This window comes from Eublepharis macularius, chromosome 16 (assembly GCF_028583425.1).
Source record: "Eublepharis macularius isolate TG4126 chromosome 16, MPM_Emac_v1.0, whole genome shotgun sequence".
NCBI classification, from domain to species: domain Eukaryota; kingdom Metazoa; phylum Chordata; class Lepidosauria; order Squamata; family Eublepharidae; genus Eublepharis; species Eublepharis macularius.
The window spans coordinates 12,348,729-12,375,041 of NC_072805.1; the positions used below are offsets into that span (position 1 = coordinate 12,348,729).

Consider the following 26,313-nt stretch of genomic DNA (forward strand, 5'->3'; position numbering starts at 1 on the left):
AGACTCTTCTTTACTCTTTTACAGTGATTATACTTACCTTTGAAAACTTAAAAAGTGTACACCCACCCTCAAAACCCAACTCTCTCTGCCGACCGATTCCTGGGCCTCACCCAGAAGAAACTGCTGATTACATACCCAGGCAGGTTCCAGAGTGGCAATCCTCAGGGCATAGCTCCTTCCATCCATAACACTCTGCATACATTTAACTTTTAAAACTTTTATTCAACAATATATAATAATAATTATTCTTTTGTTATAGAACTGTCCATCATGCCACAGGACCTCCCTCCTCTCCCAGCCTGTAAAACGGGAACCATTTTATCAGAACATGGGCTGGGTTTAGAGGAAGGGCACCAAGGCTGGAGTGAAGCCCCATGAACTGGCAACGGTTTTGCCTACCCTTCACATCGCCCATGCTTTCTTGGTCAGGAGATCAACAGGAAGTCAAAGACACAAGTTTGTGTTTTTATATGCTGTTGGGTGCCGTCAGCTGCCGCCACCGCAGTCCCTGTTCCCATAACCTGCCACTGGGATGACTTCTGGAAGCTGCACATCACCATCTCTGTACACAAGCTGATAAGACGTTTGATTTTGTTCTGGTTATGGAAAATTGGGAGGAACAGCATCAGACAGACCTAGGGAAAAATGGGAAGCGAACATCAAACACAAAGCTGGGATTAACAGCATTGTGTAGCCAGAACGGTTAGTAACACGAACGAGGGCGCAAATGCTAACGTCCATGCATGCATCACACACTGCCTGCTGGTCCAACCCCTGCTCTTTCCCAATGGAGGCCCCATGACACAGCGCCAACCTTTCTACCAGGGCTTCTCCCACCTGCAAAGGAAATGACAATGTCTCTGCTGGAGCTGGGCAAAAGTTGTGACAGGACTAAGACTTAAGAGAGGAACTGCAAATCAAAATAAGTAAATCAGAGAAAGAAACTCAAATTGTCTTCATTTCAAATCACATCTTTAATTGCAACCCTGAGTTCTTGCCTCTTGTCGTAGGGAGCTGGATCCCAGTATTAGTAAAACATACCTCCTCTGGGCCCTTTCAAAGGAAGCTAGACTTTTCTGGAAGTCTCTTTCTGAAGTGTGTCCAGGACAGTAGGCAGAAAAGAGTTCATTCAAAAAGCAGGATTGACCCAAGTCAGAGAGGAATCCTCACACACCTTAGATATAGCAAATTATGGTAACGGAAGTTCAGAACTGGAAAATTTGCCTAGCAGCCAGCCCAACACCCTACATACAATAAATCTGAACAATCAGACAGAAAGTAACATCCCAGAATCCCCTAACACACTTGGGTACTAAGAACACCACTCAAAGCAAGCCCTGCTCCTCACCCTCCATGGGAGCATGACTCTTGGGGGTGGTCTGCCAGTTCTCTTGATGAGACAGTAAAGGCACTTCAGTCATGCCAGCATCCCTTTCTCGTTTAGTGTTAGGACAGCATACAGGAAAGAACTGTGTAACAGCTGACCCACACCTTGTGTGTGTGTGTCTTGGGGAAACCTTCACCGCACTTGCTGTAGAACACACCTGCCAAAAGCAGCAGCAGCGTTATGGATTCAGAATACGCTCGTTTGGTTAATGTTTGCCAAAGTCACAGAAGTTGGTGGGCGGGGGGCTTCAGGGATTTGCATAGTCCTTTTCAGGACTGCCAAAGCCAAAAGTGTGCAAAAAAGAGAAAATACACAAATACTTGCACAGATCACACAATCCAGCTTTTAGTCCACACAGCCCTGCTTGGAGGCGAGTCACTCCTGGACAGGAGGTACCGTGGGCAAACAGCTAGACCTGCACTCCTGTCTCTTCCTGTATTGCTCTGCTGGTAACTTCTCTTCATTTCAGTGGCTTGGATGTGAGGGAGGTGGCTACATGTGTACCATAATGTACATTAGAGTGGCATCTATATCAACAGAAGGTGGTGGAAAATACAGACAAGGGATGCAGAGCCCCTGGACCCTTCTCTTCCAGAATACGTATGTGCTAGATCACAGTATTAAGAAATGCCATGAATTATGCTTGAAACCAAAACAGCCCAACTTTTCAAATATGCTCCCTCTCATGTTCTTCTCATGCCAGGTGATGGTGAGCAGGTTTAGCTTAACTGTGCAGATGTGCAGTTATTTCAACACCACAAACCAAATCATCCTCAGATCCTTTAGAACAAAGGACTGCAGTGTGGGGTGGCAGGACCAGCTACTTCATAAAACTATGTTTCACCCAACTACTGCAGATGCTTTGAGGACTGGCTCCTCCTCTTCCCTACTCCTATGCCAGCAAGTTTAATTGTGCAAACGAGACTGGGCAACACTGACTTCCCTGACGGGCACTGTGAACAGTGCATTACTTCTTCAGGAAAAGCCAAACATTGAGGGAACATGAAAATTATGGGCTTTTGAAACCACGAAGCCCATTGTTAAGATTATATGCAGCACAGCAGAGAGATAAAGAGAAGCTAACGCTAAACAGTCACACTTTTAGACTTTTGGGTTCTAATGAAGAGAGGCTATCCAGAAAGTGTGCCACTCTGATGCTTGGTGCATCCTAGGAAAACAGCAATTCACCAAGAGGAAATGGTTAGAGGGGCGTCAACTAGATACTGCAAACTAAAGAAGTTCAACATAAACTTGGTTTGAGAACTGCCATCCAGATATTCAGAATGAAAAGGTTCGAGGTGCGCCCTACGCACCAGCGCTCAGGAGGGAGATCCCTCGCTTTTAAGTTACTCTTGTGCTCATATTACTTCCAAGGCCTCGTCTCACTGACTCCTGTTCAGCACAGTGGGAATGGGAGCAGAGACCACTAATGCTGCTCACCAGCCACTTGCACTCATGCCTCTGATTTCCAGGTCTAAAATGCTACTCAATGAGCTGTTTAGTTTTAAGATGGAGGATTCCAACAAGGTTCTCCTTGTAGCACCGAAGAGAGATCTCATCCCTGCAAGAATCCTTCCCTTCCCAGAGACTAGACTGAGGACAAGACAAGTTTGTATGTAGACAGATTTATTAGTTCCAGTGAATTGTACAAATGGATCTGACCTGATATCAATGCTAACTTGTCATTTTTGGGATGTGGAATGTAAACATATATTTCAAATAAAGACAGTCTAACCTTATTAAATTAAATATTTAACAAAGTAACAGAAAGGGGGGGGGGGAATCTGCATTTAGGCATGGCGACAAAAATTGTGGATTTAGGTTTGAGGTCACCAGAATCGCGTAATATAGCCCACCCACCCCACTCCAGTAACTATGGGGCTCAGAAAGAGACCCAAATGGAAAAACAATAAGCAGCATCTCACACACCCTTTCCCCAAAGCAACAGTGCCAACACTGAACTGGCATGTAAAAAACGCTACAGGGATCTAAACCCTGGACACAGGAGCTGCACTCCAGTCCTGAACAGCCTCTCCGTTTCTGGTTTCCCAAGTTTCCTGCTGGCCTCCTTGCCTACGAGCCCTCTTTACTTCTCCACACACCGTGAAGCTGCTGGAATCAAAGCAATTTGGATCTGCACATCACTGGGAATCACAACGCTGGCTTTTTTAGTTTAAAAGACTATGTCTTGCCATGCAAGATCTACAGGAAGCTCTCTTTAGCTTTCCTCCCACTAAAACAGATGCTTCCGTACAAAGAAGGGGGTAATCAGGAGTCTCCCAGATAGCTGCCTGTTCAAAATGTGTTTTGAAGAATACCAGCCTGATTGACCCAAACCATTTCCAAGATGTGCTGTTTAAACCGGGGGGGGGGGGGGGGAATCAATGGCCAAACTGAGACTCGGCGGAAAAAGGAATGACACCCACCACTTGAAGGGCTTGCTTTTGCTTATGCCTGGCGACACACGGGCTTGTTTCAATGGGGTGCATGCTACATTCCAGTGGGAATGGGGTGGGGGGGTCAAAAAGTTGCCTGATGGAAGAACAGAAAAAAGGGCTGGTTAGGAGAGTAGTAGGAAACTGCAGAATCAACCGAGAGCCCACTGGTATGGCCCATACCCTTGTATCCATACAGATCTTACACACGGTTTGGTGCCAGGGCTTTGGTAACACAAGGAGAAATTTAGGGTAGCCATAAGTGCTGGAGAGAGATGGAGGCGAAGCCCTAACCCCCCTTCAAGACGAGGCTTCTGTTGAGCTCACAGGTTTGGTTCACCCCTTCCCTGGGGGACTGAAGGTGTGTATTTGTAAACCTCTGGAATTACCCGTCATTTCCCAAATTTCATCGCGCCGCTGTTAGGCCACTGGAGAGCACAGAACTGTCAGAGATGGGCTGGGCCTGCTCCTTCACAACAGGATCTGCAGGAGAAGAGAAGGGGTTACTAACACTCACAGAAGGCTGCTGGACTGTTTTGGAGAGGCAGAGGTTTTCCTGGAAATATCCCAAAGAAGCAGCCACAAGCAAACCAGCAAGGCAGGAATTCTGCTACAACTGACAATTTCTCAAGGAAAGTCACCGTAGCATTGGTATAATCCTGATTTAAAGTGACACTCACTAATGCTTTGTCATATTCATTTGAGAAATATGTCCTGCTTGACTGTGCAAACATTTAGCTGAATCATCAGGTAAGGAGACATCACTGGAATAACAGGCATACATGAGCCAAATCTCTGGGAAACAAGAAAATCTTCTCTGCAACCTTATTCCCGTGCCTTCGACCAAGGATCCCCAATGTAGTGCATACAGATATCACAGTACATGCTGACACCTTTCCTGGTGCCCACCAAGAGTTTTTAGAAAGTGGGTGGGGCTTCTGCCCGTCGGGGCTTCTGACTGGCCACTAGAGATCTGATTGGCTGTACAGATTTTTTAAAAGACTGATTTGGCAGCATCTGCCACCACAGCACAAAAATCTGCACTATATGACGGAAGGTAAGCCGTGTATAAGTGGGAAAATATTTTTCCGCAATATGTTCATTTTAAAAGAAATCCTGTTAAACAGAGCTTCTCCCTAAAATGATGAAGAGTTACTATCAGAGTTAGGTATCACCTAACTATCCCATGACATTTTGTGGCTGCCCCCCCATCACCCTGTGGCAGAATTCCAAAGGTGGGATTTTGAGCCCACAGGTTCAGAAAGGTCGGGGGATCCCTGCCTTAGACAATTTTTATTGACCTAGTTTGTCTGCATTCTAACCCTGTAATCCTAGCCCAACTGCATTATTAACTGGAAACCTTTGCTGTTCATTTGAATTTATTTCTGCATTTTGTAATCTGCCCTGAGCCTCACCAAGAAAGGCAGGCTACACGCAAAACAAACCTGCCCACCAAAAGCAAGTCTGGATAGGACCCTGTAGATAGGGACTGCCTCCTATCCTCTACAACACCACAAAGATCTGTTCAAGGAAGTCCAAATATACCTACTCGATACCAGTTTAAAATCCCTCCTCAGAACCCATTAAACATTTGTTTTATTTGGATTTTTTTCTCCCAGTCCATGGGGCCCAGAACGTCAATTAAAACCAACCAAAATCTCAATTCATCATAAATACGAGTAAAACAAAGCAGACTGTAACTTCCACTCATGAGCCATCAAAAGTATGTCAGAAAAGCTCCTATTTGCAGACCCTCTGAAAGGTTTGCAAAGTTTGGGCCTGTTGCACGTCCTCATGAAGCCGGTTCCAAAATGGAGGAGTGGCTTCTGAAAAATCCCAAGCAAAATTATTCTTGCTAACTTGAGTGGAAGAACTACTAAGAACCCCAAGTTTGATGGTATTTTGAATTTACCTTTACCTTTCACCCAACCAAAACACAGTCTAGATGCACAAGAACTGCCTAGTTCCACTCCCCACACTCATCACAAGCCCCAGAGGGGTGGGGAGGATGGAGAGAAACAGCTGTGCTTATGAACTCTGAAGTGCCACTGACAGTGATATAACAACAATCCACCCTGAAGCTTCATCTAGGCAGCATAAAACTAGACCTTCCAAGTCAGAAGATGTCCAGGATCCCACACTGTTCTTCCTGGACTGCTAGTCAGAACCTTCAACTTTGCTTTAAAAAATATTTTCTACAAACAACTGCATCAGGTGTCCCCTTCTAAAATGAGTGTTCTTCCCTCAAAAGGTCAAAACACTTAGAAAATGGTAGGACATTGGGATGGCTCATAACTTTACCAAATATAAGCAATTGTCTAACAGAACAGCCTCCCCCCCCGCCCCCCGTAACCCTGCTTCCCCAGAAAGCTTACAGAAATAGGGGTGCTCCATAGCTTCTTTGGCAGTCAGCCTCTGTTGATGGTCATATCGCAGGAGTTTGTCCAGAAGGTCCAAGACTTCGGGGCTGACCAGGTGTCTGTTCTCACTATGGATGAAGTTCTCCCAACGTTTCCGTGAATGCCTGCAAGCAAAGTGGGGAAGTCACTCTGTTGTGTCAAAACCACATGCGGGGGACAGGGATGCAATGGCGAAAAGGCTGTTCTTCCTATTTCAAACATACTCCAAACCAAGGCAGATCTGGATCATTTGTTTGCTTCCAGCTTTCAGTATCACCGAGCCAGTCAGAGGTTCACATGTATTTGAGAAGATTTTGCATGCTTTTTCAAGGTATTAAAAGGCAGACATTCCCAAGGGTTAAAAAAATCATGTGCTTTGATAGGCTTTTTTGGCAATGCTGCTACAGTGGGTAGTTGCTTCTCTTTATTAAAAAATACTTCTTATTTATATAATTCTGACGGGAATATCAATCAAAACATACAACACAGTTTAAACAATGTTAGACTATAGCAGTCTTAAGCTGGATTTTATGGGCCTTTGGCTTGTGCTTTTAACATGTATTGTCACAAGCACACACCAAAAGTCCCATAAAATCCAATTTTCTGAACAGTTCTCTAAAAAATATTTGGAGGTATCATGTGCTGCACTAGTCCTAATTCAAGACTGCATTATCACCCTAAGAATATCACAACTAAGGATGCTTACAAAATTCACCTGGGCCAAACTGTTCCCCACATTTCAGGGTTCCACATTACTGGAAAGAGATCCCGAGGAGTCAGCTGCGTTAGTTTGTAGTTGCAAAATAGTAAAAAGTCCAGCAGCACCTTTAAGATTAACCAACTTTATTGTAGCCTAAGCTTTCGAAAACCACAACTCTCTTTGTCAGATGCATCTGATGAAGAGAGCTGTGGTTCTCGAAAGCTTATGCCTCAATAAAGATGCATCTGACAAAGAGAGCTGTGGCTCTCGAAAGCTTATGCCACAATAAAGTTGCATCTGATGAGGAGAGCTGTGGCGCTCGAAAGCTTATGCTACAATAACGTTGCATCTGACAAGGAGAGCTGTGGCTCTCGAAAGCTTATGCCTCAAAGTTGCATCTGATGAAGAGAGCTGTGGTTCTCGAAAGCTTAAGTTGGTTAAAGGTGCTACTGGACTTTTTACTATACTGGAGAGGAAATCATGTCAGAATCTGTGAATCTTCCAGAAAGTATGTACAAAAAAACAGAACAGAGCCACTTCAAAACAAGTCCGTTATGTGCCAACATTATAAACAAATTTTAAACAAAATGTTTTTTGCACTCAAGGGATTTAAGTTTTTGAAGAAGTTTCTTTTTCATGTTGCAAAATACCAATGTTCTGTTGTGCTTCTAGGAGACCTAGTATTTTTTCTCCTTTCAAGGAAGCTGTTTAAAATTGAAAATATATTTATAAGTCTTAGAGGAACTTTGTTCTTGTGTGAATTCTGTAACTACTCCCCCAAAGTTGTCCTCAAAGCTGGAAGACAACTGGAGGGGATCCAAAGTAACATTGTAGAACAACACCAGAGGAGAATTTGAAGGAATCCACTCATCCCCAGTTTATATGAACTGGAAACAGGCACATTAGTGCACAGGAGTTGCAAAGAGCCAGGCTGGTATACAGGCAGAACGGTCCAAAACTAAAAGTCATGTATGCCTTTTATCAGAACCAACTTGCAAGATAAGTATGCAAGCTTTCAAGTGCTCTAGAACGTTTCAACAAGCTGGACATTTAGTAAAACAGTGTGTGTGTGGGGGGGGGGGGGTGTTGTCTCCAGGCATAGTGGCAACGATCCAAGTCTGCAGTTGTAGTCCTAAAATGGAAGGCAGGACATGCTGCAAGCTAAATTGGATTAGATGGTGCAAAGACAGGTTTCAAGTTCCACCAATGACTGCTGGGTCATGGAAGTTAGCCCTTTTTCAGATGTAGAGGCCCCTTGCAAGACACAGAAAAAGAAAAATGTGACAGTCTTCCCATGAATAAAGTTGGAGACTGTTTACCTAGGGCAATTCATCTCTCACTTTGCTAATCTAATGGTAATCATGTTTTTTTCTTTTGCTCTCTGTCTTATCAGGGACCTGTGCATCTAGGGATGCAGAGGCACTTGACTAACTGCTCCCTCTTGTATTTGCAAAGAGAGAATGCCAGAGACACAAAACTGAAAGCTCACAGTGAAAAGGGGGGGGGGCAGGAGAATCTGCCTGATATTCAGACCACGGAAATTCACAGGCTACATCACAGGAGGAAAGCAGCACCTGCCAGTAAAATACAGGAGCCCGAATGTCACACTAGTCGTACCCCTCTCCACCACCAAAATCAAACCCAACAACTCACTGTCCCAAGATGTCATTGAAGTGTGGGTCCAGTTCTATGTGGTACTTCTTCAGATAACCATATAATTCATCTGTGCCCAGCACCTTCGCAATGCGAACCAGCTGTAATAAATAAAAACATGTGAAGAACCAGCTACAGAAAGGCACAGACTCTTCGGCATTAACTTCTCTAAGCCAAATTGGCTGGCTGGCTCAAGAGCTCCTGGCCCAAGGACGATGGGCGCATGTCAGGCAAAGGGCACCCTTTCCTGGACACGCTGTGCTTTCTGGGGAAACTAATCTTCTGATCACAAAAAGGTGAAGGTCGTCCCCTGGGCAAGCACCGAGTCATTACTGACCCAAGGGGGGACGTCACATCACGACGTTTTCTTGGCAGACTTCTGTTACAGGGTGCTTTGCCATTGCCTTCCCCAGTCCTCTACACTTTACCCCCAGGAAACTGGGGACTCATTTTACCGACCTTGGAAGGATGGAAGGCTGAGTCAACCTTGAGCTGGCTAGCTGAACCTGGCTTCTGCCAGGATCGAACTCAGGTCGTGAGCAGAGCTTGGGCTGCAGTACTGCCGCTTACCACTCTGCGCCACGGGGCTGCTTTCTGATCACAAAGAGAGGTTTAATTTTTGTTAAAAGTCTCATACGCGCAGGAAATAGGGGTAGAAGAGCACAGGCTCAGTCCCCACTTGTCCTTCTAGCAGATATTTTGGGGCCTTTGGAAGAGCTCTGCCGGGCGATTACAAGTCTGGCTTCACTTAAAAACTGCTGCTGGAGGTCACAGGTTAGAAATGAACTTCTCGTCCCTCTGCTGGACAGACAAGTGACTACCATTCAAAGAGAAACATCACATGAGCCCATCTTACCTTGATCACCTACTCTTAGCAACTGCGTATGGAAATGACCCTTGGCTGATGCCCACTGAAGGACTAGATGCATGGGTGGAAATTGGGGTCACTGGCTCTCATAACTAATACTAGCTGCTCTCTTACTTCTCAACCACAGACAGAAGTCACACAGTGATTCCAAAATTAATTTCTTTTTATTTGGGTCAGTTATTGTTGTCTGAACTTTAATATGTTACAATCATGGGGGTTTGTCTACCAAGTGACTGAGAGAAACCGCTTCTGCAACATCCAGGTTAAAACACAGCTGAACACTGGAACAGGTAACTATGTTCTACCCTTAATTCTGGGTAAATTAAGAGAGAATTTGCTTTAATGTTACTTTAAAATAGGCATCCTTTTTTGTTGTTGTTAATTCAGATTTCACTTTTAAACTGCCAACAGGAATAATTTTAGTTAAGATATATATACTGTCAGGGCTTTTTTTCAGCTGGAACGTGGTGGAATGGAGTTCCAGCACCTCTTGAAAATGGTCACATGGCTGGTGGCCCCGCCCCCTGATCTCCAGACAGAGGGGAGTTTAGATGGCCCTCCGAGGGCAACCCACTGAGTTCCACAACCTCTTTTCCCAGAAAAAAAGCCCTGTATATTGTATTTACTTAAGATATAAGGTATTTCTAGTTATTTTCGTATTATATTTGCCCTCTCGTTATTTAATTAAACTATTGCAAGTTCACATGGTTCATCTATTTGTAAGAAATCAGCTTAAAGCTTCAATGACAGTAAATACACATAGACAGTGAGGTTAGGCTTTAGTACACTCTGGAAGGGGATAAGAGGCCCCAGCTTATCCATACAACAAAGCCAACAGAGAGCTCTTCGACACCTTGCTTCCAATGCGGGCTCTGCTTCTCCTTTTGCTGGGCCAGCAACCACTCTGATACATCTCTGTAAATCCTGAAGAGAAGCCTCCACATGGCAGAGATGGGAGGGTCTTTGATTTAAGGAAAGTCTGGTAAAAGGGTAGTCTCTAGTACCCCTTTCCCCTCTACTCTTGCTACATCTAAGTGCTGACAGAAAATGCACTATAATAGGTAGTAAATGAGGTAGAGAGAATCCGCCTGTGATTTTTTTTTAAAGACATTTTTGCATCACACTTTCGACGTGGATCTTCATGAGTGCTGGAAGTCAACATGGAGAGCCAGTATGGTGCAGTGGTTAGAGAGCTGGATTAGGATTTGAGAGAACCAGGTTCAAATTCCCGCTCTGCCATGGAAGCTTGCTGGGTGACCTTAGGCCAGTCGCACACTCCGCTTAACCTACCTCAGAGGGTTAGTTGTGGGGATAAAATGGAGAGGAGAATTATGTAAACCACCTTGGGTCCTCCTTGGAGAGAAAGGTGGGGTATAAATAAAGTAAATAAGCTTAAATGTAATTCCCAGAATTCTACTGGTAGTTCACAAAAGCAAAACTTCATGTTGTCTACCCTTAAAGTAGTTCTTTACTCCAAAGGCTTTTGTGCACATTGTACTTTTTTGGCATCTATTCTGAGGTCGACAGACTTTACGTGACATTAAAGGCTGGCTGATGCCGCCCCTTGGTAGACAGTACAGAAGGTAAGGGATGGAACTAAGGCAGCCAAAGGCCGTGTGGATCACAGACACAAGATCTAGCATGCCAGTGCGCTGGTCCTGGAGGACGCAGGCCAAGCACATTCCACTTAAGCTTCCAAAGAAAACACCTTAAGTTGAACAGCTTATATAGAAAGAAGTTATGGCCTGGGATTTCCTTTGCCACTAAAACTTAGGAGCCGCTTAACACAATTCCATCTACATTAATCTCCACAAGAAGTATGGAATGAAAAAGCCATGTTCCACAAGCGGCCTTCTCCCCTGCCCACCGAGATGCTCCGTGTTCCATTTCTCACCTGGTCATAGTTGTCTTGGCCATGGAAGAAAGGCTCTTTTCGGAAGATCATACTTGCCAGCATACAGCCTAAGCTCCACATGTCTAAGCTATAGTCGTACATCTGGGGAAGGGAAATACCAGAAGCAGCAGTGAAGGAGGGGCACATCTTATGCTTAGATGGCTGCAGACATTTCAGTCCCTCAGAAACCCAACTTGACACAACTACAGCACTGGCCTTCACAAATGCTATACAAGTTTTTTTTTTAAATGCTGAAAAGAACCACTCCAAAGGAATGTACTTGTGCTCCATGGATCTTTCCACCCCCACCCCCCACCCCCGTCTCACTGCACAGAACTTGTCTCATCCATATGTGCAGTTACCAGCTGCTTCCAAGGACAGCCCAGGATTTGTAGGAACAGCTTTGGATCGGGAGCACATTCTGTGCACACATGTTCTGGCCCAGTCCTACCATTCATTCATTATTACCAAGCTTTTTCCTTAGGGCCAAACTACATGTTACATGGAAGATCCATGCCTGGATCTCGAGTATGATCCCCCCCCTCCCCACAAAGCAGTGGGAGACTGCAGAATGTGACTGGTTATGGGGAAGGAGAGTTAACCCTCCCCCCCCCCACACACACACAATGTTTCCTCTACAGAACTCATTCCTGCAAAGGTGCTATTAGTTGTTATGGGAGAATAAAAGCTAGGTGCAAGAGATGTATGTCTTTGTCACCACTGCAACTAGTAAGAGCTTTCCGCCCTCCGCCCACCCAAGCTGCTTTGAAGACAAAGTCGAGAGAGTTTCTTCCTCTGAATGCGTGACAAGGGTCATTTATACTTGTTTTGTTACAACATCACTTTGCTTTTTCCACGGTTCCTTCCACCCTGCGACCATTCCTTTCCTAGGCTACAGGTTGCAGATATGTCTCATTTGCAGAGTCTGAACCCCACAATGTACATGGGCAGAGCCGGAGTTGCTCATCTAACCAGACTGAAGAGAGACAGGGCACTTTTTTAAAGGATGTGACAACTGGGCCCAAATTATACAAAATGTTTTTCCATGAGTCAAGTCTGGGTTTCCTTGACTCAACCATGGTCTGCTAAGAGTCATACAGTGGCTGTTGGGAACAAAGTTCCCAAGTACACCAGGGTCCAATTTGGACCAGGACTATGGTGCTGGTAAAGGATGGGCTTCAGCTTTCCCCCCATCCAAAACTGTAGCGGAAGTGTTATTTGCCCCATTGGGGGACCGCATGTGCATGTAATCCAGGATGGGAGACCCTGACCTGAATTCACGGAATAACGTTACTGTGTCGTTTGGACGTTAAAGTGTCTGCCAAAAGGGACATCTCTGTCCTCATCCATAGCTTCCAACTGACCTAGTTCTATAGAGACTTTTCCTGTCTGGTTATTTTGGCACTTTTTGACCACGCCCACTCCTTCAACAGCAGTTATGAATGCCCTTTGGCAACAAGAAGTTTCTTTTCAAAGATGTTAAATGGAGTTTCTAGAAGAGGACAGTCTCTGCAAACAAATGTCCTTCAAAGGGCAAAGTGGCTGCCTGAGACCAGAAAGGTGAGCTGATGGGATTAAGATCTCGTCACAGCTGGAATAAAACCACATTAGGAAGGACTTGGATGGGATCAAAAGCTGACATCACAGGGTCGTGCCTGATTGGACAATAGAGTCTTCAATCTATTATACTATCCTATAATGCACGTTGAGGGTAGGCACCTGTTGTTGTTTTTTTAAAGAACTAACAAAGGGGTTTCAGCACTTCTAAAAAGCGTCCTGGCTGAGATTCTAAGGGACAGGAGAGAAGCAGCCACCAAGAAGATCTCCTCATTCATGTCTGGAAGCCACCTTCATTTGATTTGCTGCTAGTGGCAAAAACACCAATCCAACCACTTTTTGCTGCCCTTTCCCTGCACGGGGAGCATTCTCTCTCTCTTTTTCTTCTGCAGCATGTGCTGGCACCTACCAGCACAAAGGCAGGCATCCAGACTGGGGAGCAAGCAAACCAGCTGGAGGCGGAGTCTTACTTGGTAGTCCACGAGGAGTTCCGGCCCTTTGAAGTACCTCGAGGCCACACGGACGTTGTATTCCTGAGCTGGATGATAGAATTCTGCCAAGCCCCAGTCTATGAGCCGCAACTATGAATACACCACACAAGGCGGTCAGTGGGTCTGCCAAATACTTTGGGGTCAAATGCACAATGCTTACACAGCCTCAAGCCAGGCTGCTGCTTGGCTCCTTTTGTCTGCTGTGCCTTGTACATGCCGGTCAGATTACCTACCACCAGCCGGTTCACTTGCTAACTAAAAGGCATTTGTCTAAAAAATGTTCACTGAATGCTTGGAAACAGGATTGTGTACTGAAGCACAACAAAGACGGAAGACGTCAGTCCTCAGGCTGAAATACAAGGTCAGCAGCAAAGACAACACTCCAACCCTCTCTAAAACATAAGAGACACAGACTGGCTCCTTGCCTCGCTCACGTGGACACTCCGGGCAATAGGCTTTAATTTAAAGAGGGGTCCCGACTCCGCTGGCAACCCGCCAGCCAAGTAGATTGCAGTTCACCAAAGATCCGAAGTTCTCAATAACTCTTTCTGGGTAGGGATATTAGCAAACCAGGGAAAGTAAAGAATCTTGTTCCTCAACAATGTTTTTAAAGACAATGGTGTTCTCTCCTCCATTAATGCCCCAAGCAACATTCTTGGACAGCAATAGCTTTAAAGCAAGGGGAGTGAAACCTGGGTGTAACGTGTGCCTCTGGCAACTGCCTGACCTTCCTAAAGCATCCAATCTGGTCAGGAAAATGTAAGAGTGAATAAAAAAAATAACAGTGGCACAAGGAAAGTCTGGTTGGCCACTGACAGCATCTGAGAACAAGGGAAAGGGAATAAAGGCAACTTAGCCCTCTTAGCTTAACAATGACCTTTTTTTGTTCCCAAAATGTAAATGTTCCTACAGGTCTTCTGATGAGATACACAACAACAGGTCTGCCATCTCAAACACCAAGCAACGCTGAGTTCTTGCAATGCCCATGTATTGGTTGTGCTGGGAAAACAGACCGCATAATTCCCCCTCCCCTCCATATTGCGCTTTTAGATCTAGTGAAGATGTTGGAGATTGTGGAAATGGCAAAATTAACGGAATTGCTGAGGGACAAAACAACAGCCAGTTCTGTGAAGATCTGGAAACCCTTTCATGGACTTTCTGTATGCAAAAGAAAAGTCAGAGCTAATGATCTGTGGATTTGAAAATTAGAGTTATAAGTTTGGCAACAAATGATAGGCTGAACTATGGGGGATAAAAAATGCAGGTATCTTCGCAGTAAAGTCAAAGTGTTATGTTTAATTAAGATATGGGTAATACAGAAGAGTTATTGATTAAGTAACGAGCTTAAAGAAATTCTGTAAAATATCTAAATGGTATGTCTCCCTCTAGGTCTTTATTTATTAGTTTGTTTTTTGTTTCTATGTTTTTGTTTTTCAATGTGAACTTTTGTTGTTTGTTGCAATAAAAAAAAACCCAACAGGTCTGCCATCTCAAACATCAAGCAACACTGAGTTCTTGCAATGCCCATGTATTGGCTGTGCTGGGAAAAGAGACCGCGTAAATCCCCCTCCCCTCCATATTGTGCTTATAGAACCGACAGTGAAGTGCCTTCTATACCATCTATTTAGAATCCAGACATAGGCAAAACTAGGAATGTCAGGAACGAGTATACACATCCACCGGCACTATTATTTCTAATTACTGTAATAATATTTTTCTTTCGTTTGTAAACTGCTTTGCAAAGAGCATGAAATGGTGGCATGCAGATCTAAAATAAAGTAGCAAATTTCCACAAGCTACAGAGTTGGAGATCCACAGCTGCTGGGGCCAGGGAAGAGCTGTTACTCAGCAGCAGAGCATTGGCTTTGCATGCAACAGATCTTGGGCTCAATGCCTGGCATTGCCAGTTAAAAAAGATCAGGTCATAGCCGATGGGAAAGACCTTAACCTGAGACGCTGTAGAGGCACTGCCAGTCAGAGTAGACATAACTGACCTGTTCAGATCACTGGTCTGACTCAGTATGAGGCAGCTACAAGGGTTGACAGAAATGTAAGAGACATCAAAAACCATAAGCCTTAACCCCGCAAAACGGGGGTGCAGAAGAAGACACAGACCCAAGTCTGCACCAAAAAAACAACTATGCTTTCCTCAAATACCTTCCTGTGGGCAGTACCTTTTTCTGTTGATGGTCTATCATGACATTGTGAGGTTTGACATCTCTGTGCATGATCCCCATGCTGTGACAGTAATCCAAGGCCTGCAAGGGACACATACAAGTTAGAACCTAATACAATGCAGAGTCTCTTGACTGATAAGGAAGCCCAATAATCCAACTGTTACCATGTGCCAGTTTCTCTCTACAGCCAGTGAAGATGACACCCTTCTACAAAGCACACGTGAACCAAAATGTTAGCGGGCCAACTGGAAAGGCAACAGTGAGCACACTCTTTCAAGCTTTTGGACTCCAAAACTGAGTCACTCAAGATTTCCGCGAGAATGAGGGACACTGACCTTTCCACAAGTAGCATGAAATGACAGGAGAGCCCTTGACAATGATTAACATTGAGGATTCTTGAAAGGACACAAATGTGGGGGGCTACTGCTACCCCTCAGGTAAAAAGGCATGTTACTTTCAAGAACACTTCTGTTTTTATTCCATACTCAAATAGCAATGTTACTGGGCAAAACCTACTAAATTTAGAGATCTCTAAGCTTCCAGAAGGCTTTCGGTTAAATCCAGCTTCAGACAATAGAATGGACTAATTTGGCAGACGGAGTTGATTTGATGAAAGATTTTGCCTCTGAGGGTCAGGAAACATCACACATCTTGGCCATTATGGGTTTTCCTGCCCTTCAATGTGTTATCCTATGTGGAAGTTACTCCAGTCTGAGATTTCAACTATTAAGGAGGCATTTTGAGGTGTCTTCCCACAAATATGGCTGGCTGGTCCTCATTGCACAAACTGATTTAACTGTAAATGGGCATAAACAAATGTGCAATGTTTGAAGCTGTGCAGTACACATGTTGTGTCCTGTGGGTTTATTCAGAACAATATGAGTGATTCATTGTTCTGTTTTGTATAACCGTTTCTATATTGCTAAGCAGTATTGCTACACACACCATAAATCAATCTGGTTTGGCCCTTTGTTTGATGCACACATCCCCATCTCAACACAATCAAACATGACGTTCTGTGATCTTTTGATATGCTACCTTCACTCACTCACCTTGAGCAATTCGTACATATAAAACCGAATATCAAAGTCTGTCAGGATCTGGTATAGTTGCTGAAATGGATTTGAGAAGGAAACAAAAGTCAGTACTGTACTTTCTGCATCAGCATAAACACAACACTGGACTATGCTTTAGACCCCTACAATTCACACAGGCTACCTTCTGACCCACATCTGAAATGTAAAATACAGTATTAAAAACAGGGTCATTCTTGAATGCTCTGCAAGTTTGGACAAGTGGCCCTGAAACAAACAGAGCTGCACACTCTAACTGGGAAAACACAGTAAACTTGTTCTCCTCATAAGCATCAGCCCTGCCGGACTAGACCAAAGGCCCCCTGGGCCAGGCCCCCTGCCCCTTCCACATCCTCGCAAGAGGAGTCCAGGAAGTCACGAGGAAGGTACGAAGACGACGGGCCCTTCCCTGTTATCAACGGGGGACAGGCAGGCTGGGCATGAAGGCCTTCCCCAGCTATTGCACGGTTAACTAGCATTTAGGGGCATATTGCCTCAGAACTTGGAGGTTATATGTTTAATTAACTATAGTTAACTCCTGTCCATAAATTTCTCTAAACACATTTTAATGATGCCTAAAGTCAGTAGCCACCACCATATCTTATGGCAGCAAATTCCATAATTTAATTATGCACCGTGGGCAGTATTTTTATGTCCCCTGAACCCACTGCCAATCAATTTCACTGGAAGACAGTCTATTTTATTTTTTAAAAGTTACTCTGTTTTTTGATCTTGTAGCTCTTCACAGCAAGGAAAGGGAGAAATGTCTCTCTCCACTTTCTCCTCACCACCATTCACATGTTCATATTAAGCCTTTTCAACCTACCCGTCCCAGTCATTTTTTTCTAAACTAGAAGGTAAAAAATACTTTTCTTTATAGGTATGGTACTCTATCCCCAGATGATCAGTGATTTGCCAGCATGGCATCCACACACACCATTGTGCTCACCAGTGTATCTGGCATAGCCATTTCCTTCTCCATAACGTCTCTTCCCTAAAGCAAAGGGCCAACTGTCGCTTTCTTCTACCTCTTCAGAGCAGGCGATGTTTCTGAAGAGCCCAAGAAGCAACACCTTGGACATGCCCCTACCACAGGAAGATGGAATGGCAGCCATTTTGTGATGTGGTTCCACCTTCTATGGCAGCCATTTGTGATGGCACCCATGCCCATTTCTCAAAATCCCATAATTGCCCACATACTCAGCAAAACCATGGCACTGGTGTGTGGGGATGTATTATGGTGAACCATCACATGCTGCATCTTCGATTGCGGTTTTAACTTCTGTATTGGAATTATGAAATTGTGTATTTTATCTTGTATTGTTTATTGTTGCTTTAATTTCTTGTACCACTACATAATGTTGTAACCTGCCCTGAGCCTGCTCATGGGGAGGGTAGGCAAAAAAACCTAATAAAATAAAATTGGTGACTTGTACCCTTGTTTATCTGGGCTGCTCTTTCCTGCACTTTTCCTAGCTCAATTATCTCTTTGTTGATAACTATACATAGTATTCCAAATACGCCTTTATCACAGATTTATATTTTATTTTTAATCTCTTTTGTGACCACATGCAACAGGAAGCTTGATTTGACTTTTTCACTACCCTAGCAGAAAAAAGAACTCTTATCGTGAAACATCATTTCATGATAGAATTCTTTTTCCTGCTACCTTGTTTCGTGATACTCTCCTTTTTCACGACCCTGACACACCGACTAAATGCTTTTTTAGAGCCAGCTACCACAATTGCAGAATCTCTCTCCTGGAAACTGACCACTAATTCAGAACTAATCTGTGCACAAAGAAACTGGAACTTTTGAGTTGCACTGAACCTGATTTGCTATTTTATTGCCTATTCACCTTGTTTGGAGGCCACACTGAACTCCTCAGCAGTCTGCTTTATATTTCACCATATTGAATAATTTGGTGTCAAAGTCACGTTTGGCTACCTCAGGTCTCCCTCCAATTCCAGATCACTTCTGTTATACAAGCAATAGACTGATTCAGATTGTTTATTTCAGAATAAAAATTGACTAATTCCTACCCTGTGCTTATTCTTCTTTAACCAACTACTTATCCTCTTATCCTAAGAGTACTCAGCTTACAAAGGAAACTTTGGTATCTGTCCAAAGCTGAGGAGTCTCTGTTCCATTTCTAGTTGAGAAAATGACAGGGGTGGGGATCCAAAGTCTTTACCTGAATCTGGCACCGATACACCTGATATTAGAAAATGATTGAAACTTCATTTGTGGAACAACTTGAGTTTCATCAGATTTGGCCTTAAGCATGCCTGGGATGTGATTGCCAAACATGCTACTTTAGGAACTTTTATCAATTAGCCCTAGAACTTCACCTCTGCCCACCTTTGACACATTTCTTCACATGCTTCTACCCATTCCCCAAAACAGTTCAGATTGAAGTATCTATCCAACATGGTCTGCAAGAAAGAATTTATCCAGCTTCTTGGCAATCTCCCTATCCTCCATTGGCAATCCTTTCAATCCTTTATCATACGGCAGTCCAGATGCTTCTCTCTCAAGTTCCCTACTTCTGATGTAAAAAAAATACCCTTTATTTTCATATTTTCACTGTTTTTTTTAAAAAAAAATCATTTTATTGTCAACTTGCATTTGTTTTGCCTGAGTTTGTACTCCTATTTACTTTCTTCATTCAGACACAGCTTCCAGTTTTTAAAGGAAAGCCTTGTCAACTTTTTTAGCTTCCTTGATTCTGCTCGTTAATGCTGGTGGCATCTTCTTGGACTCATCAGTACCTTTCCGTATCTGTGGCACACGTTCCAAGCTTCTGTTACTGTGATTTGTTCCTCCTGACCCTTTGGACCAATTCCTTCACATTTTGAAGGAATTCTCTCTTTGGAGTTAAATGTGCCCAAATTGAACACTGCAACTGAATATCGCCCAAACTGAATATTGCAGTCAATACAATACAAATTAGACTGAAGGTGACTATATTACAGTCTCTGCTGTAAAGGCCTTCAGCAATGCTAACGTTTTGCATCAGATCATACAGGCACTTCTAAGGATTAAGTCCAAAGGTCTCTCCCATACCAGACAACACACAGCAATTTATTAGTTCATGAAAGCCTGAGGACATCATGCTTCCAACTTGTGATGGGGTTCAGCTGACCCTCGCTGACTGTGTTAAGTGTCTAGGGGCTATACTGAACACAGCATTACTGTAGGATAAGCAAGTTGATGCAGCTTCAAAAATGCTTTCTTTTGACTTCATTTAGCCTAGAAAATGGCCACCTACTTTGATTCAGAGAATATGGACATGTGGATACATGTCACAACAGCACTGAGACTCGACTATTATAATGCACTCTATATGTGTCTGCCCTTAAAGTCAAATTGGAGACTCTGATTCAGATAGACTGCTGTAGCTGCTTTATTATCAGGAGCTAGGCCAGTGTGTGCATATTAAATCCATTCTGCAGTCAGTCCATTGGCTGCCTATCAGCTACCCGGTTCAATTCCAAAGTGCTGGCTATCATGTACAAGGCCCTTCACGGCCTCTCTGCAGGAACACCTCTTGCTCCCTCAAACAAAGGGAGCGCTGACTTTTGAAAGCTCATACCCTGGAAATCTACTTGGTCTTTGAGGTGCTACTTAGTAAGGAAGATAGCATGGCCAAGGATGCATGCCCTTCTGACATGCAGGTTAGATTACTGCAATGTGCCCTACATGGGCTGTCCCTAAAGACTGGACACCCCAATTCACTTAGAACAAGGCAACGTGAGATTAATAACTGGGATGTTGAAGAAGATTTGTTCCAGGAACAACTGAAGAGGCTGGCTTTGATGAAACCTGAAATGGCTTGGGCACTTGAAGGACCACCTTCTCTTATAACAAACATATCCAACGTTTAAGGCCTGCTTCTGAGGTATTTCTGTAGATGCCACACTTTCAGAAATAACGTGCACTTGGCTGAAAAGATCCTCCCCCCATGGTGCTCTATTTATTGATTTACTTCAATGATACACTGCCTTTCTCCCCATTGAGGAAAGCAAAACAGCTTATATCATTCTCCTCTCCTGTTTTATCCTCACAACAACCCTGGAGATAGGTTACGCTGACCCAAAGTCACTCAAGCAAGCTTCCATGACAGAGCAGGGATTCAAACCTGGATCTCTCAGATCCTAATCCGAAACTTTAACCAGAATACCATTCTTTATGGAATAACCTTGCCAGACAGTTCCATGAAGCACCAACACTATATTTTTTTAGGTGCCAGGTTAATTCTCCAAGGTTTGTAATGGTCAGTTTGTATCTCATGACTGTTCTATTACAGAAAAAATGCTGTTTTGCATCTCCTATTATTGGTTGAAATTTCAACGTATATTTTTATTGACTTAATCTGGAATTTGATTTTTTTGTGAAAAGCACTGGGTATTTTCCTATGAAAAAGCAGGAAGAATTTAACACATGCACACACAGAAGACCAAACATGCAATATATTCCTGCTAATCTGCAACGTATTATGTCATGCTGTGCTTCACCTGCCCTCACTAAGGATGGACAAACAGCTACAAGCTGGGCCTTTTCAGGTGCAGTATCTTTGGTTACAATATGCATTGTATTAATTATTTTTGAGTTGCTTTTTAATATTGGTTTATGCTGTAAGACAACTTGAGGGCTTTGCAGCTGAACAGTAGGGTTAAAGCGGATCAAATTATTTAACGTAAGGACAAACAAATCCTTGCATTTCAACAGTTTTCCTTCAAGGTTTTCTAACAAATCCAGACAGACAGAAAGAAAGAAAGCCTCACCTTAAAATCTGTATTATTGATGTATTCAAATACTAAAGCTGGAGTTTTTGACTGCAACACAGAAAAAAATTATGGTTTAGCCACATCCTTCTATAAACTTCCTCCCCAATTATTCTAATTTTCTACTGGATAAGCCCCAAGACTCAAACATCTAATAAGGAAGTACCTGTCTGAAGTTCACTTTCTCCAGTTAACCCTTAAAAGCCTGGATTTATTTGGATCATTATCCTACCTTACCTTAAGTGCTCAGCAGTGGATTAAAAGAAATGTAAAATGGCATACTTGAAGAAATCAACACATTAAAAATCCCAGCCTGAAAAAGTACTACATCTACAACACACAGCTGAATAGTAAACCCAAGAAACTGACCGGATCCCATAACTCATTTCTGAGGTTAGCCCAAATATCCACACTATATATTTATTTAAAACATTTTATGTCATCTTTTCACCCACCTTAGGGTCCATCCCCAAGGCAGTGATAAAAACATTAAAACAAGCACTTCAAATACAAAGCCTAAAATAATTTAAAATAACAATTAAACAGACCACACATACACACACAGGAAGTGGGGGTTGTATAAGCACATACCACTGGATCCTTAACAGTGTCGATCAGTTTGATGATGTTGGTTCCACCTCGTAAGTTCTCCAAAATCTTAACTTCTCGTTTTATCTTCTTTTTCTTCACTGGCTTAAATACACAAGAGTGATTAGAAGTGAGATTTCTTTCAGTGTTAGTTTACACCCGGCAAGTTAAGCTGGACAGATGAAAGGTTGTCAGCCTCATGGAAACACAGGTCACTGGCAAGAATGCCACTTCTGGACTGGGAAAGAAACAAATAAAAACAGTCATCCACTGGCAATATTGCAGCAATATAGTTCACTTTGTTCCCATTTCAGAAAGATAAAGACACCCATGAACTTCTACCAAAAGAGAAAGATGTGTCCCTGCTGCTTCTAGATATAGAGATGTTCCTGTTTTCTCTAGCAAGGACTTGAAGAAGGAAAAATGTCAGATTCAGATCTCTGTTTTATTGGGATGTGGCAATGACTGCCCTATTAATGAACTCCTATGTCTAACTATATCAAAGTTTTCTGGAAAGTGTGTATTTCTACAACAGACTGACAGGCATTTGCCATCTGCAAGAATCTATCCATGATCCACTGGTGAAGGATCAGCCAGGGCCTCAACAGGCAGCTGTGTGGATGGTACACTAACACAAGCCCCAGACAGTCTCTGGTACCCTGCACAAGGTACAATCAAAACTGGCAATTGTTTGCATGGAGAACCTATGAAAAGAGACACACACATTACCACAGCAATCCTCTACACATCTCTCAGTTGAGGGCTGAAGGAGGACTGCACAGCTGGCCAGAACTATCCAAGACACCATACCACTGTTCACTTCATCCAGCCCTCTTTCAGTTCCAGGAGCCAAATCAGCATCTTCCTTTTCCACCGTTATTTCTAAAGGATTTTGATTTTCATACCATCCATACAGAGAGGGGGAGAGAATCTCTTTATTCACCTCCTCCCATGATCAGACCTCCCAAACCATCACTTCGGTCCCATTAAGCCTAATCTCCAAGATCAACCCATCGACAGCCTGGGAACAGAAGACCTCACTCATCTCAGTGACCCCGGCTGACTCTTCAAAATCACCTCTCCCCACCCCTTAGAGACTTGCTAGGTGACCTTGGGCCAGTCACACACACACTTAGCCTAATCTATCTCACAGAATGGTTGTGAGAAGAAGAGAATGATATAAAAGCTGCTCTGGTTCCCTTTTGGAGACAAATGCAGAGTATAAATATCCAAATAAAGGAAGGAACTTAACAAAGCTCAACACAGCTGGGAAAGGCCTGAATTCCACATCAGAGGGCATATCCCTGTGAGCACCACAGTGGTAGTAGCACACGGGAAAAAAAGAAAGTCCTCTCGACAGACAAGGAGCTAACTCAGCCCCAGGCCAGTAGACGGATGCAGCTCCATTGTTCACTGTGGCAATTTGACCTTCTTGCAAAAGGGGGTCCCAGGGATGGTGGGATTGTTCAATGTAGGGGAAAGGGGGCAGGTGGACTTGCTCACCATCTCCTGCATAGAGAGAGCACTAGCAGGTAACAGGCAATTGTTTTCAACAGCTGTTGTGCTTTGGCTTTATGAATAGGGAGATGCTCTGTAAAGGCACGGGTTCTAGTCCTGGCCCCTTCATTTTCTGGCATCTGACACCACTGTTGCTGGGCCAGTCAGCCGGGACTTTTGCCTTGTGTTGTGGGGCTCTTGCTGTTGTGGGGCTCAAACTACTGACTCATGTTTCTCTTGCCAGAGCTAGCTACCAGATGGATCCTTATTCTAGTCTGTATGACCTGTGTGTCGTGGCTCCCCACCTGAAATTAGGAACAAAAGGATGACTCTTGGGGGGGGGGGTGGCTAGTTCCCCCAGCATGTAGTCTCCAGCTTGTATCCAGTGCTTAATGAACACCAGCGTGTAAAAAATAAATAAAAACAAGCTGCCATATAAACAGTAACATTTCTGAATGAAGCAAAATTTGATGTCAACTCTCGGGCAGTCAACTGATGATGGCCAAGCAGTCAGTTGACTTGCAAGCCAACCCTATAAAATATGCATGCTATTTGTTATCAGATCACAGAATATTTAGAAACAACACTGCACTATGAGCGCAAGGTCAATGAAAGGTTAATTCCCCACCCTTTTAATGATGATACTACCAACTGAATCAAGAACTGGTGTGCTCATTATTCCAGGTTAATCAGCACTCTGTCAGTACAATATGCATGGGGCTGTGATTTTGTCATGTCTGTCACCCATTCATGCCATTATTTTCAGCTGACGTGTTGCTGTGAGCCAGTGTTTTGTGCTCAACCATTGTTCTATGCTGTGCCTTGATATCATATAGCTGATGCCATAACTTGCCTTGTATTCACAGGTCTGCTGTAGCCAGAGTGTCTTATCTCTTGTGCTTCGAAGGTGAGTGTTTCTGACCTTGCAAACCTGCTAGTTTTCAGGGGAAAGAGGAATACTGTGTTTCATTCTTAATCTGTTGCCCCTCTCCTTTGTCTAGACGAAGTATGTAAACTATTTAGGGAGTTCTCAGAACTTCGCGCCAAAAGTTATGTTTTCCTGTTGGGAGGGGGGATGTGTACTTGGGACCTATAAGAACTGTAACTTTTACAGATCTTGTTATTCCTGTCAACTTCTGATCAACCTGTAGACAAATCTATGAACATGATTTGATTCCTTGAATAAAGCCTTTTCAACCAAGACCATGGAGGGCTTGCTGTGAGGGTACAGAGATTTATCTGCCATAGCCTGTCATCCATAGACCTGACATATTTCTGCTTGTCTTATGTTAATGAGCTCTGATATCTGAAATGAGAGAGACATACAAGCTGCTTCTATAAGAACTGTGTTATGCCAATATAGATTAAGATCATATGCCAATGATCAATACTGAACAATACTAGGCCTAGCTTCTATACTCTAGATGAACTTTTAAACTTTGCATGAACTTTCAGTGTATTTTTTCTATGTATAAGGTAATTCAACAGGTGTGCTTTCATCCTTTGACAATTAATTAAAATAGTGGACTCTACCGAGATTGATGTTCCTCTATCAGAGATTCAACCAATGGTGATCATCCAACTTAACTTTTCTTGACACTTGTCAGAGATTTATAGTATTTTCCTGCAGTACAGATTATGACATAATTTTTTAACTAATTGGAAGGCTGTACTATGAAATTATGAATATTCAGTGAAGTGTCAAACGAATCAATATTTGTTTGTGCTATCATGTGAATAGACCCTAAATATTTGCATATGATTAGGTATATCATTGCAAACACAGAAAGAATAAGCAGGGTACTGATGGAAGAGATCTCTTGGGAGAATCTAGATGAGAAACCATTTCTACCTATGTATTTCATGGAAACTTTGAGCAATGTTGAACTTAGGATTTATTGAGAAATGTTAGTGAACTTATTTCTTATTGCCTTTCTATGTTCTGTTGTTATAGGATTCATATTAATAGCCATTTATATTTTGATTGCTTGCTTCATTAAAAAACTAGGGTGTATTTTCAATAAAGTGAAATAAACTCTAAATTGGTGTCTGTGTGTTTGATGAGGAGTTGCAAAGCAATATTGAACCCTATATAAATAAATGTACTGATAAACAGCTGGTTCAAAGAACTTATCTGTTTGACAGGTCTAAAGACTAACTGCTTTCTGCTTCCCCGGAGAGAGATCCATCTTTCTCTTGGCAAGTTGAAACTTGGTTTTAGACACGGGATCTGACTCGTTACAACTGTGTGTGTGTATAACACTAAGTATGACATAGGCATTGAAGCAACACATTTTAGCTCATAATACTGAAGGGTCTGTTTGTGCTCTCAGTTTCTGAAGCATGGAAACAGAGTCAAGTAACTGACACACATCTCGTTGGTCTTTAAGGTACTATTGGATGCAAACCTTGCTGTTCTGCTGTAGATCAACAAAGCTACTCACCTGAAATTTTTCCCCCTATATGTCTTCTCCTACTGACCACAGCCAGCTCAGCTCCCTGGTATTTCAGGGACACAGCCTAGAGACTATTTGTAGGTCTGTGACAATGAAGCAAAAATACTTCTTTGCCATAACTGCATCTGCTTTTCTAGGTGGTGAAATACCTCCATCTCATGAACCCCAAGACTAAAGTTGAACCACGGGTAGCCCCTTCTGTGATTTGTACACGAAACATTTCATGGATAAAATTGCTCATATCTGCCCTCACATGGATTTTAGGTTGATTGTAGTGTAAACATAAGACATTTCTTGTTGCATCTGGGTAGGTACCAAGTTTGAAACCAAGGACGGGGCTGGTTGGATAAT

At 43.2% G+C, this 26,313-nt stretch overlaps 1 protein-coding gene across 2 annotated transcripts in view; it reads right to left on the bottom strand.

The window, feature by feature from the left end:
* Positions 1-201: 201 nt before the first annotated feature.
* The window catches only part of CSNK2A2 (casein kinase 2 alpha 2), a 38,766-nt gene continuing 12,654 nt past the window's right edge, over positions 202-26,313 (bottom strand). Inside the window, exons 3-12 of one of the 2 annotated variants that reach the window (XR_008598370.1) lie at positions 22,013-22,114; positions 21,422-21,472; positions 16,614-16,673; positions 15,559-15,642; positions 13,364-13,474; positions 11,337-11,438; positions 8,575-8,675; positions 6,198-6,346; positions 3,814-4,305; positions 202-635 (exon numbers count right to left, since the gene is read on the bottom strand). Coding sequence is in view for 1 of the 2 variants with exons in the window: in XM_055000668.1 (XP_054856643.1) it covers positions 4,229-4,305; positions 6,198-6,346; positions 8,575-8,675; positions 11,337-11,438; positions 13,364-13,474; positions 15,559-15,642; positions 16,614-16,673; positions 21,422-21,472; positions 22,013-22,114 (837 nt within the window). In the remaining variant the exon portion in view is untranslated. The remainder of the gene's footprint in view (positions 636-3,813; positions 4,306-6,197; positions 6,347-8,574; positions 8,676-11,336; positions 11,439-13,363; positions 13,475-15,558; positions 15,643-16,613; positions 16,674-21,421; positions 21,473-22,012; positions 22,115-26,313) is intronic. The other variant, XM_055000668.1, reaches the window with a different exon arrangement.